Source organism: Glycine max, chromosome 7 (assembly GCF_000004515.6).
Source record: "Glycine max cultivar Williams 82 chromosome 7, Glycine_max_v4.0, whole genome shotgun sequence".
Lineage (NCBI taxonomy): Eukaryota > Viridiplantae > Streptophyta > Magnoliopsida > Fabales > Fabaceae > Glycine > Glycine max.
The window spans coordinates 1,477,240-1,491,763 of record NC_038243.2 but is presented as its reverse complement, the minus strand read 5'-3'; the positions used below and the strand labels follow the sequence as shown (position 1 = coordinate 1,491,763).

The 14,524-nt window shown below is 28.5% G+C and overlaps 1 protein-coding gene across 1 annotated transcript; it reads right to left on the bottom strand.

The window, feature by feature from the left end:
• Window positions 1-6,057: 6,057 nt before the first annotated feature.
• LOC100527482 (putative inactive nicotinamidase) lies at window positions 6,058-8,958 on the bottom strand. The gene is made up of 6 exons (NM_001249727.2): window positions 8,809-8,958; window positions 8,586-8,733; window positions 8,396-8,509; window positions 7,433-7,667; window positions 7,235-7,351; window positions 6,058-6,436 (listed from the first exon to the last, which is right to left on the bottom strand). Exons 1-6 carry the CDS (start codon window positions 8,919-8,921, stop codon window positions 6,363-6,365), a joined length of 801 nt encoding a protein of 266 aa, NP_001236656.2. The 5' UTR covers window positions 8,922-8,958; the 3' UTR covers window positions 6,058-6,362.
• Window positions 8,959-14,524: the final 5,566 nt, after the last annotated feature.

The window sequence follows — 14,524 nt, the reverse complement described above, 5'->3', positions numbered from 1 at the left end:
TTATTTTGATGAATTAAGTAATTAATTTTTATAAATAAGGATAAAAGGAGTATTACTTTGGTAATTTGTATAATAAATAATTAGAATCTGCTAACATGCACTTTCACTTGATTTTTATTTGTAGCACACTAAAGTCACATTATTAGTGTACTTTAAGATAATATATATTTATAACTTATGTATTATATTTAAAGAATAAGGAGATGTAAGTCAGTAACTATCACAAAAGTATTTATTAATCTATACACGTTTTTTGGTTAAAGCATATTAACAAATTATATCTCATCATTCGTGTATTTTAAGATAATTTTTAGTTGTAAATTATAATGTATTGTAATTAAAAAAAGTAAGCATATATCAACAAATTTATATGAAAAAAAAACTTGTAAATAATCTAACTCTAATATGGGGACAACATTAAAAACATTTAAGAAATTGCATCCAAATTTTTCCCTTTTAATAAAACCTAAGGTAGGCCCACGCTCCATTCTTGTAATGTTGGGGTTGCAACTCTTATATTTTTCATGTCAAAAATACGTACCCTGATGAACATTAGGTGTAGGTGTTGCTGTAGCATCAACAATAACAATCACAGGTTGATAGTCCAATGATACAACATCAAAGACAGTTTGCCTGATTCAGTTTGTGACATCGAAGATTAGGACACATCTCTATTAAGAGAACTAAGAGATTGGTAAATAAATGGGTACTTAGTGCTTTAGATTTTACTGATTTTGAAACTTGTGTAGATTGCATTAAAGGTAAGTAAATTAATAAGTCTAAAAAGTGTGCAAAGAGGAGTTCAAACCTATTAAAAATCATACACACTGATATTTGTTGTCCAGACATGGACTCAAGTGACCTGAAATACTTTATCACTTTTATAGACGATTACTCACGATACATGTATCTTTACTTCATTCTAAAGATGAAGCTTTAGAAGCTTTTAAATTTTTAAGGCTGAAGTGGAAAAACAATGAGGAAAGAAAATTAAGATCGTGAGATCCGACAGAGGTAGAGAATACTATGGTAGATACACGGAGAATGGACAAACACCTGGTCTATTTGCGAAGTTTCTTCAAGAACATAAGATTCTTGCCCAGCACACTATGCCTAGTTCTCCGGATCAGAATGGTGTGACAGAAAGAAGAAACCGAACTTTAATAAATATGGTAAAAAGTATGAGGAGTAATAGAAAACTTCCTTAATTCTTGTGGATTGAAACACTAAAGATGATTGTATATATATATTAAATCAAGTTCCAACCAAGGTTGTTTCATAGACATCTTTTGAGTTATTCAAAGGTTGGAAACCAAGTTTGCAACATATACGAGTTTGGGGATGTCCGTCTGAAGTGAGAACTTATAACCCACAAGAAAAGAAACTAGACCCAAGGACTATCAGTGGGTATTTCATTGGATATGCAGTCCATCACATACCACTAGGATTGTGGAATTGAGAAATACAAAATTTCTTGAGAATGACTTTATCAGTGGGAGTGGTTAATTTCAGGACATTGCTTCTACAAAGGATCACTATGAAGCTTAACCCTCTGGCTTAAGTGACAGATTAATTTTCATTCACACTCCTCAAGTACAAATGGGTGTTAGACAACCAATGATTGAAACTCCACAAACTATTGAAAATGACCCTATAGATCAAGTTGTTGATGAGGAACAACAAGTTCCTCACAAAGATCATGAAGCAACATTAAGAAGATATACTAGAGTAAAAAAGTCAACAATTCCTAATGATTATGTGGTGTATCTGCAAGAATCAGACTACAACATTAGAGCCAGAAATGATCCTAAATCGTTTTCACAGGCCATGAGGTCTAAGGAATCAAACTTGTGGTACAATGCTATGAAAGATGAGATGGATTCTATGGCATCTAATCAAGTTTGGGATCTCATCGAGTTTCCTAATGGTGTAAAATCCATTGGATGTAGATGGGTCTTTAAAACCAAGAAAGACTCACAAGGCAACATTGAGAGACATAAAACAAGACTTATTGCCAAAGGGTTCACTCAAAGAGAAGGAATCAACTATGCAAAGACATTTTCTCTTGTATCTAAGAAAGATTTATTTCAAGTAATTATGATATTAGTAGCTTACTTTGACATTGAGTTACATCAGATGGATGTGAAACCGACTTTCCTTAATGGTTATCTAGAGGAAGAGGTTTATATTAAACAACTTGAAGGATTCTCCTTTAGTGATAGTGAACACTTAGTCTTTAAGCTTAATAAATCCATCTATGGATTGAAACATACTCCCGCCAATGGTATCTAAATTTCATGAGGTCATCACTTCATTCAATTTTGAAGAGAACATTATGGATCAATGTATATACCAAAAGGTCAGTGGGAGTAATATTTCTTTTTCTTGTGTTATGCGTGGATGATATTTTGCTTGCAACTAATGATAAAGATTTGCTATATGAGGTGAAACAATTTCTCTCGAAGAACTTTGATATGAAGGATATGGGAGAGACATCTTAATTATGTCATTGGCATTAAGATCCGTAGGGAAAGGTCTCAAGACATTTTGGGTTTGTCTCAAGAAACCTATATTAACAAAGTTTTAGAGAGATTTAACATGAAAGATTATTCACCAAGTGTAGCTCTCATTGTGAAGGGTGACAAACTCGATTTGAGTCAGTGCCTGAAAAATGACTTTGAGTGGGAACGCATGACGAATATTCTATATGCTTCATTATTGGAAGCCTTACGTATGCTAAGGTTTGCATCATACCTAAAATTGTATATTGTTAACTCATTGGCAAGTCCACCAAATTATCTCAGGTAGTAAAGTACTTGAAACTCCGAGTGTCGAATCCACATGAACTTTGTTTGTACTTAGATTGATGAAAACCCAATTTACATGTAAGAGATAAGAAATTTAAATGTTTTAATTTAAAGAAAGTAAGAGACAAGAAGGATAATAAATTTAAAATAAAATATTAGGAGATAGGATAAAAATTTAAAGAGATGAGAGATTTAAAGATAAAAAAAATAGAAGATAAAATAGACAAGAGATTTTAAAGTAAAAGATATAAGAAATGTTGAAGATAAAGATAATGATGCTTAAAGATAAATTCAAAATTTAAATATGTTGGGGCCTAGCATGCCAAAACTACCGGTGATGCAATGTGAATGATTTTCTCTATCTAATTATCTCAGTTTCCACTCACATCTACTATGACACTCTATCTTTGTTTTTCCACATGAAGAGTCTAATTTATCTATTTTTCTCTCATAAATTTCTTTGCAAAGATAAAAATAGTAAATCGCATTAAGATTAGAGATGCATGAAAATAGGCTAAACGAATATCAATCTATTTCTAGCAATGATTTCATTTACATGTTATTTTCCAATTCTTTAGAAAACAACCATTTTCCAATGCATTATCCTTAAATACTATATAGGTGATTAGACCATAATAAACAAATAAGCACATAAAAGAGCAATAGAAATAGAATTTCATTATATAGATAATAAGAAAGAGTTACGTTACAAGAGTTGCACTCCCAACAATGGGGTTTAGCCTTGCCATGTGAGGTTTTACACTCTAGGGGCTGATGTGGATATAAGAAGGGAATTGATGAATAAAGGAAGAAAATGTGATAATGAACATAGAAAGAGAGTTTCCTCTATTTGAGATAGAAGTTTAGGATGTATTCATTATATAGCTTTGAGTCTCCGTGTGTGTTTCTCCTATGCTTCCTACTCCTTTTATAGGCATAAGGTAGTTTAAAATTCATGCGACCTCGCGCTAAGCTAGTCTTATGAGCTGAGCGAATATGGTAGTGATCACACGCTTAACGAGGGATTCGTACTAAGCGCACCGTTGTGCTTTTTCATGGGCCTTTTTCGCACTAAGCGAGCTGTCCCCATCTTAAACTTTTCTTTAAGGTTTTTTCTTCCTGTTTTTACATCAATTTTTTGTCAAAGCATTTGAATTCTTCTTCTTTTAACTTATGCTGATAAAAAATTACAAAGATATTAATTTCTTCGTTATTTTATTAAAAATAACAATAAAGTGAAATAATTGTAATCATTCTTTAACCAAAATTAACTCAAATTTTGCGGTTATCACATATGTTGTTGGAGTTTTGAAAAGATATCAGAGTAATTCAGGTATTGACCACTTAAAAACTTGCAAAATATAGTATTAATATAAGTTTTATGTGAAAATAGTTCAAAATTCAAATTTTATTATTTTTTCATTTATTATATTTTATAATCTTATATATTATCTTTTAAAATATAATATATAAGATTAAATTATATTTCCACATAAATTAGAATATATGTTTGTATAAGTTTTATTTTTATTTTATATATTATATTTTTATAATCTTATGTATTTTTATCACATTATTCAAAAACTTATCTTATAAGATAAATATATAATATAAATTTTATCTTTAATATATATTTTTTTATATAAATTATAATTTCATAAAATGATAATATTTTATTATTTTTTAATATTTATATATGTAATTTAATGATAATATATTTTTGTTATTTATTATAATTGTATCTTTATTTATATTTAACAGGTACAAACTTTTTTTAAAGAATTAAATTATATAGTAAAGATACATAATTAAATAAAATGATAGTATTTTCTAATTTTTAAAATATTTATGTATGTAATTTATTGATATTATTTTTTATCTTTATTATAATAAATAACATAAATATCTTAATATAAATTAAAAAAATATTATCACTAAATAACAAGTATTATTTTGAAAGATAAAACTCTGAAGGTCAATATGAATGACGGAAGGTAAGTACCTTAGAAAAATATTTTTCTTTTTTCCTTCTGTTGATTGATCTGAAAGTGTTATGTATGGTTATTAAGTATTCAGACCATGTTTACATATTTTACATAAACCTGATCCAAGATGCCGAGCACATATCACGGTATGTATAAAATGAAGGTTCTTTTTTGTAAGAGTCGGAAGGATTTGATTATTATACGATTAAAAATGAATTAGATTATCTATAGTTATAAAAAAAATGTCGTACAATTCATAATCCACGAACTAAAAACTTGTAAACAACATTTATTTTAATATATCCTAATTAGAAAATTAAATTTTAAGAACTTGGATCTCCCAAGATTAAGAAATGAACATGATCTGCAAATTATCCTATTCCTACACAAATGTTCTGTTTCTGTCTTATCTTTTCAAGCACTAGTATTTGGTTTAACATTGAATTAAAGCATGTTAATAAAAAAAATGGCAAATATATTGTTTAATATTGAATTACAGCATGTTAACCAAATTTTTTTAAGAAATATTTATTTTAAAAATAGATCAAAAGCATTTAAATTATTATTATTTTTAAAAAATATATATAACATATATTATAAACTAAACACACTTAGACATGTAATTTTATTTGTGAGGACGGTTTAAAGTGATACCGAAATCAAAATAAAATAAGTTTAAACTATATACAATATTTATTAATTATAACAAGTTTATGTCTAAAATAAAGAAAATAATAAACTCCTTAAGTTGATTTTTGTTTTATTTTTAAGAAAAAGATAAATATCTTATTAAACACCTTTTATGACCTACCGTAGACCAATTTTTCACTTGATTACTTCTTTTGACTGATTTTCTATTTTTTTTAACTTTGTTTTTATCAATTTTTCTTGAGTCCAGTTCTATGATTTATTTATACAGGACACTAAATCATTTCGCCAGTTTTTTGGCCAAACCAGTCAGACCGACTTTTCAAAACTGTTTTATAAAATCAGAAATTAATAAATGATTTTTAAAACTCCAAATACTTAAGTACTTAATTTACATAGTTTTAAAGACGAATTTGAAGATTTCTTGCAAAATCCTTCAAGAAACGCTGCTAATTCTAGCATTCTTCAAGAAACGCTGTTATTCACTTGCAAACTCCAGAACCATTCAGTGATGGTATCCTTTGTATTCTTTTCTTGTAATAAAAGAAAAAACTCACCTGATATTAGCTTCGATGAATTAAGAATTTTTTTCCCCATAACAGACATTTGGGAGCGTATTTGAAGAATGAAAATGCAGTTGGGTTGCATGGATGATCAGAATTTTTAAGAACAGATTTGAGCTTAGTTTAGCAACTAGGGGTTTTTCTAAATTGGAGTGCATTGGACTAGAAAAAATAAGTTCATAGTAGTCACAACAAAAGTGAAGTGAATACCAAAATAAACAAACTTAGCCATGTAAATCATTTTATTATGCAGTAAACATAGATACGTTTGCTTCACTTCAAACCTTTCTTGAGTCTTGGAATTGAACACCAGTACACCACTGGGTGCAAAAAGTAGCATGCTTCATAGTTCATATAGATCAAGCTTTGGGTTCGCTCCATTCTTGTAATGTTGGGGTTGCAACTCCAATATTTTCCATGTCAAACACATTGGCTGAAACCACCAAAATATTGGTCATCATTGCCATCAACTGAACTTTGATTACATTTTGAAAAAACCAAAAAAAGTTTAACTGCTTTGAGGGCATCTATAATATCAGAACGTATCCACAAAAAGAAATGAATTTTCTTTTGGTACATAAAAAAAGAAATGGATTTAAAGAAGTGTGGTATATGATAGAATTAAATATATTTTTTTCTGAATAAAAAAAAATATGATAGCATTAAATATTCCTCAGAACAACCATGTTAACTCCACAGAGTAAGGAGAAGACTCAGCAAGGAATTTTGATTTTACAATTATTTGTCCTTGACTCCTCTAACATGTCACCACTTGACAATACATTCCTCTCATAGAAAATTATGAATTGACATTTAAAAAAATGTTTTCATAAAAAATCCTCTCCAGAAATCAGTACTGACCTACTAGATGTTGTTTACTATATTAGGTATCTGCAGAGTTAGATAAATTCTTAATCTCTAACTATGGTACAACTTGTAAAGTGATCAAATTCTAGTATTCATATGCCAAACTAACTAATGGCAGCACTTTATATAGATCAGAGTTCAATATCTCTCTGCACAGAGTTCTTGGACATATGAGTCAATATATGTTAACTAATAGATACTACTCCAGAGATAACGGAGGAATTTTTAAAAACAAAGACATTGCAAAGCTAAAAACCACTATCTACTTAAATATCTACTGCAGAGAAGATCTTCTCTAAGATGAAAAATACAAATAAAGTTCCTGTCAATTGCAAAAATTTCTGAGAAATTGAAAAATACATACCGAGATGAATATCAGGTGTGGCTGCTGCTGTAGCATCAACAATAACAGTTACAGGTTGATAGTCCAATGCTACAGCATCATAGACAGTTTGCCTAATACAGTTAGGAGTTTGAACACCTACAAATCAACTATATTAAGTCAATGCGTAAATATAAAACCACAAGTAAGTTGACATTGTGCATTACAACTATAACTCACCAGTGACCACAAGACTATTAATTCCTGCTCCTTGAAGGACTGAATGAAGGTGTGTAGCAAAGAATGCACTAAACCTGGTTTTCACAAGTTTATAATCCCCTTCTTTAATTACCAGTCCATCAACTAATTCTGCACCTTCACTTCCTTTAGAGGTTGGACCAACTTTCCCTGCTGCATATAGATGCCGACGAAAGAGTTCAACATCTCTTCCTAAGGGATCATGTTCCCGTACTACCTGGAAACATTTTAGGAGACAGAATTCAACATCAAGGAACTATTTTCTTGAATGTCAACAGACCGAGATGTCCAGTGAAAACAAGAGTATAAGACATTCCTTTCTATGTGTTGGCTGTTAAACAAGTGCAGAGCATTGCCCAGGGAAAACACCTTTGTCATGTCACCATTAGTGTGTAAGAAAACACAAGCAAAGAGAGAAATTTGTCTCTTAAAATTCAAGAAGGCAAACAAAAAACAAACCTCTGATACAAAATTCGTAGCACACATCAGGGTATGTATAAATAAAATCTAAAAATCAAGAACCTAAGGAATTATGAAAACTAAAACTTAATTATATATGTTTTTATATTCTTTCCCTAATATAAAACAATACTTGACTGAAAAAACAATATATACAGTCTAAAGATTCTTTACATTGCCATTTAATCACAAACTGTCACATATATACACACACGCGATAACTTTGTTGATTTTTATAATAAACATCTTAAAAGGTCATACCAATAATTATTTCTTATTGGTGGGTACATGCCTATTAAACTCTACTTTATCAAGCAACTTCAAGCATGGAGGCACCCATCAGGCAAGCAAGTAACTCAAATTAAAATTTGTTTCATTTCATAGAAAGAAAAACATCAGTTTACATTTGAAACATCATCCCCACCTTCCCCAACATGAAAGATCATCATCCATAGACAAGGAACATCAGAGAAAGAGTGCTGTTACCCAAACTATGAGAATTCCACGCTGCCTAGCAACATCGACAGCCTTAATAACATTTGGGACAATGTCTTTCCCTCCTTTTACTAGCATGGGACCCCCATCTTCTATAAAATCTTTCTGCAGAGAGAGAGAATCCTTAATTTCTCTGAGAACATGTTCTGAGAAGAAACAACATTGGAAAGTAAGTAAGCACCTGCATGTCGATCACAAGAAGGGCTGTGCGGTTCCAATCCTCTGCCATTTCCAAAGGGTCAGCCCCAGCAACAGCAAGAACAGATTTTGAGCGCAGTGACAAAGGTTTTGGCCAATTGGATCGCTTATTATGTACTGTGTTGGTCCCACTGCACGGGAACTTGAAACATGAACCTCACATAAATAGGGGGAAAAAAGGAAAAATAGAGAGAAAAGGGAATTACCGAAAGCTCAAATTGGGTGTACTGAGCTTCAGAAATGGAAGGGGTGAGTGATTGAAATGTGCAGGTTTATATTGCGGTCTCACAAAAGTGGACCAAACTACAGTTTTGACCATGCTGATAACTGATAATTGATGCTTCTGTTCTGTTTCTACCTGAGTCAAACACTTGCATTTGCATATATTGCTTCTGTTTCACAATTTCACATGGATATTAGTTTTTTTATATATATTTAATTTAAATTTTATTTTTTAAAAATTTATCATTATTTAATATATTTTTATAAAAAAAACGCTAAGTTGATTATCATCTATATAGTCGGCAAATAAAAAAGACTGCCATCTATATTATTTGAGATACTTGAAAATTTACAAAAAAAGAAGATGAAATATACTTTCACAGAATAAAAAATTATAATTGTGATAAAACAAATAATGTTTTTTTCTTTGGGCAAAACAATGAAACAAATAACGTACCACATCAATATGTGTCTGTCTATTGACTAAAGGAAACAGCAAAACTAACTTGATCGATAAATCTCATAAACTATAATAGAATTCCCATAATTTTAAGGAAGAAAAATTAGCTTAATTTCATTTTTGCATTCTATAATTTACTTTTCGGAGTATTTTTTAGTCCGTTAAACATTTCTATTTTCAAATTAAGTAAATGTTTTGTGTAAGTAAATTTTTTCATTCTATTAAAAGCTGTCAATTTTTTTCCTCAAAATATTCACAAATTAAATTAATAAAATTGTTTTAAAGATTTTTCTATTCTAAACCCACAATCGAAATCCGAAACATCCAATTTTGCTAAAAAAAAATAAACAAAGAAATCTCAAATTTTCCTCTTTAAACCCTTATCCCACATCTTGTAAAATCTTTCAAATTTTATCAAGTTCTAACTAATTTTCTTGCTTTTAAAACTTTTTATAAGTATTGCATGTTAGAAATCCATTACAAACCAGCAAATATTTGGATAGCTAACAATAATTTGAGGATTTTAGGTAAAAAAAAAAAATAGATAGAAGAACTGAACTTGATTTAAAAATTGAGGAACTTAGCTTAAAAAACTAAGAGGATTACAATTGCAAACATTCTAAAAAAAAGTGGCTAAAAAGTGAAATTAAAAAAAATAATGCTAGTTAACGGTTGCATTTGATAAAGATAGAATAAAATTTGCAAAAATTGAAGCAATATCAAAGCTATAAACTTATTATATTGATGAGAGTACATCAGGTGTATTAGAACGTTTCAAGTAAAAATTAAATTGGCAAGAACCGATCGATCATGTTCTAGGGATCAAAAGTCAAATACTAATTAAAAGAAGAAAATGCAATTACTAATATAAACCGTGAAGAAGAATTTATATTTGATTTATTGAGAATTCAGAAAAAAAATTGATTTGTTGAGAAAGACAATAACTAAAATTAAAGAAGTAATCATAGTTCTGAAGCTATGAATTGTTATTAATTCAACTTAGTTCTTTATTTCGTCTCTGATCTATCGAGTGTTCACTACATTATTTAAATCCTAATTTCTTGTATTTTATCCCTAATTAAAAACCATAATTCTTTAGCTAGGTAAATTCAAGGATGACAAAAAAAATATGACCAACTATTACAAAATATGTAATATTATGACAAAAAAAAAGAATATTTATGCTTTTATAAGTTATAATTACGTTTTATGTATTTTTATACTTTAAAAATATTTTATGATTTTTTTATTGTTAGTACTATAAAAAAATATACAAATAAAAAAATTTTATGGAACAATTACCCCCACACCCTATAAGCTAGATATGCCAATGACTATTCTTATCCTAGAGAATGACACGAGTCATATTTAAAAGCATGATTTTATAGCAAATTTTCACTCAATATAAAAACCTAAAATCATCTTAAGAGTTTATCAGTTCTTAGAAAGTACGAAAAAAATAATTATGAGTAGAAAAATAAAGAAATTCTTTTTTATTAACAACTAAATCAACGATTCATAAAATCCATAGAAATTCACTTGACCCTAGAAAATGGAGATTTGGCTAGAAAAAAAAAAGAAAAAGGAAGAAAGTGAAATAATTCTATTGATCCTTGGAAAATTTTGAGATACCACGCTAATTTTTTTCATACACCCACCAAAAGCTCTAAAGAGAGAATCCAATAAGGTGTTATTATCGCGACTAGAAAAATGATCAAAAGGTCCCGTCGAAGGGGTGCCCAATGCCTTGAAGATACAAATTGAAAGTGGTGGGTGTATCTTTTTAAAATTGACAAACAAATTATATGCAAAATCGAAAATTTTGAAATTTTGAATTTTATTCTTTTATTTTTTTAGTCTTTATATTTTAAAAAATTTAGATATTTTTTATACTTTTTGTTATCCTTTAATTTTTATGTTATCCTCTTAAGGTTTTTTTTTATATTGAGAGTTTAATTTTTAATTTGTTATATATTTCTTAATTAAAATGTTAAAATTATGCAAAAATTTGGAAAAACTCTAAAGGACAACAAAAAGTATATAAAATACCTAGTAGTAAAATACAAAGAATTAAAAAAAAGATAAGAATAAAATTCAAAATTTTAAAGTTATGGATTTTTTTTATCACTTTTTAAATTTGTTGTCATATCGTGTTACTTGTTATTATGCTAATTCAGATACCCTTAACTTTTTTTTTGTTTGCTTTAAAATTATTCTTTTGTTAACAACTTTTAACATTAAAGTTTCTTTTTTCAAATTATCAATAAATTTTAAAATAATAGTATAATAATACAACTTGATTCTTATTGGTTGAAAAATCAATTGTATCAATACCCTTGAATTAACAAAGGCACGCTAGAAATTTTCTTATTTTTATCAATTAGAATGATAATTGTTATGCATATTTGGTTTTCACACTTAAATTTCATAGTAATTATCTCATTTCTTTTCTTTTAATGCTTAGTTTGATCCTAACAAAGTAGGATTTAATGTCTTTTGAGGTTTTTAGTTTAATGAAGTTAATTTTAGTGAATTCATTAGTTTTAGTTGTGTTTTGCAGGGTTTTGCTGCATCAATAATGAAAATGGAGAATTTGAAGTGGCTCGCTTAGTGAGTTGGGAGTCGCTTAGTGCAAGTAAAATCAATAAGAAAGGTTACGTGGCAAGCATCTCAAAGTTGAAAGGGCTAAATTTGAATTTTTGAAAGCGTTTAACTAGTGATTTTTGCACTAAGCCCAAATTCCTTTCGACAAGACAATTTTATGAATTTTTGTAATTGGGTTCAGTTAGCATTTGCATGCTGAGTTAACTACAACTTTTGTAACTATTGATTGTTAGTTTAATGTAATCAAATTCCCAATATTTTAATTTGTTTATTTTGCATTTAGCTCTTTTCTCCTATCAACTATTTTGTATTTTTGCTCACCTTTAATTTGTTATGTTTTTAGTTTAAAACCAACTTTATTTTCTTTTACATTTAAAACTAAATCCCCTTTATCTAGAAGTTGAATTTACATAAAAAACTTAATATAAATAAGTTCTTTTGGATATGATACTCAGACTTTCTATTTTATATCATTTGCATACCAAGAATTTATCCCAAAACAAATAAAACAAAATTACAACGCCCATAGATGAACATTAATATTTTTCTAAATAATGTGTCATAAAAGTAAAAGAAAAAAGAATTTGACATTATGCATGGTATTTTCATATCTTATACTTTATCTTTAATTTATACATAGTAGATAATATAGATGAAACGAAAAATATGAGTATTTGCTTTTTGGCAAGAGTTTTTATTTTTTTTTAAAAACATTTAATAAATTATTGTCCTGCTTAAATTCCATTGAGAAAATAACGTTTTAAGGTTTTCCCCCAAAAATTAAGGGTTATTTGATTGTTATTTTTGTTTTACTTTTAAAAGGTAATTTTTTTAAAACAATTTTAAAAAGTGGATTTAGAGAGTTAGAAGTGGAGAAGTAGGAGGAATATGAGTAATAGAAAATTTACAGGATATATCTAAGGTGAGACAGCAAGGAGTTCACATATGGTTGGTGTCTTGTCTAATTAGCAATCCATCAACCTCTGAACATGGAGTCACAAGTTAGGAGTGACACATATTGTTTAGGGAAGCTAATAGATGTGTTAATGCTTTGGCCAATATGGCTTTGTAATCAAGCCTAATCATGTGATTTATACATGAGAGATCCCTACTGAGATTAGTCGGTTGTTAATTTATGATGTAATGGGAGTTCCTACTTCCCGCTTAGTTTCACTAATATCTTTTTCTTTTTGGACTTAGGTACATTGAATTTTTTTTAAAAAAAATTGTAGAGAACCAACACAATTTAAAGATTTTATTATTTTTTTCATTTTAAAACTAGAAAAAGATATTAATTTTGAAAATAATTTTTAAAATTACTCTAATCAAATATTTTTTTTTGTTTTCTATTTTTTAAAACAGAAAACAGTTTTATATAAAAAAAACAAGAAACAAACAGACTATAAGAATGTGATGAATTATCTTTTCATTAGAAGATAGTTTATTAAGTAATTAATATTCCATTCTCTTTTCATATATCCTTGCATGTGATTCCTCTTCCGCTCTTCCTAGGGTTGGCTTTGCAGCACGAAGGCTAGAGGTAAAGACAAACAGAAAGCAACACGGCCCAAAGCACTACTCAATTATTTAAAAACAAGCGTATACAGATTCACCCATAACCCTTTGCTTTCGTAATTTTGTTCTTTATAATTTAACCCATATCATTCTTGTTCTTTTGTCTCATTATAAGATAATGTATGCACGTGTAAATTTATTATTATTATTATATTTGCGGATTTGATTAAATATTAAAACTTTATAATTTATTACTCTCATACATGCATTTTATCATAATTTCAGTTTCCATATACATTATATAAAATTACTTAGACAGATCTGGGAACCATCCTAACTGTTATAAATTATAATAATGATCGATGATTTCACCAAAAAAAAATTATAATGATGACTAACCCTAATAGCATTTTTATTTTCTTTTTCTATTTTATTGTAAAGTTAAACTTTATGCCTGTTGAGAATGTCAACTTGTGAATATGTAAGAAATCCCATATTAGATGTGAATGGACAAGTTAAATACTATATAAATTAATGATAAAAACCATGTGCCAATCTTTAATATTTTGATTTAGATGTAATACTATATTCTATAAGATTCACCTGTTCAATAATATGTACGATCTATACAGTTAACTTCACTTAGTAAGATAAACTTTTTGTTTTTACTGTTATGTAAGATTGACTTATATGATTCTGCTTGACCCTTATATATTTAAGATCTTTCCGCTATTTTTAAACTCCTGTGACTACCCAACATTTGTGAAAGAAAGATGGATATGTTTATTTACTTTTTTAGATAATAACTTAACGTTTCTATTTTAATGTATATTCATTGTGTGCATGTTTAACATAAATTCATTTCTTGAATTATTCTACCCTCCCTTTTGTTTTTAACAATGGAAAGCATATTACGAGGGACATGCTAGGAAACAAATGATACAATCACATTCAAACTTTTAACTTTTGCTTTTTCTCACATAATTAATATATTTATACATATATAAAAGTATTATAATCTACAACTTTCCATGGGAGTACGTCACCGTGAAAACAGTACAAATGTATAGGCCAATAATTAAATTTCCGTAATGGACTAATCACTTAACTAATTCATTATT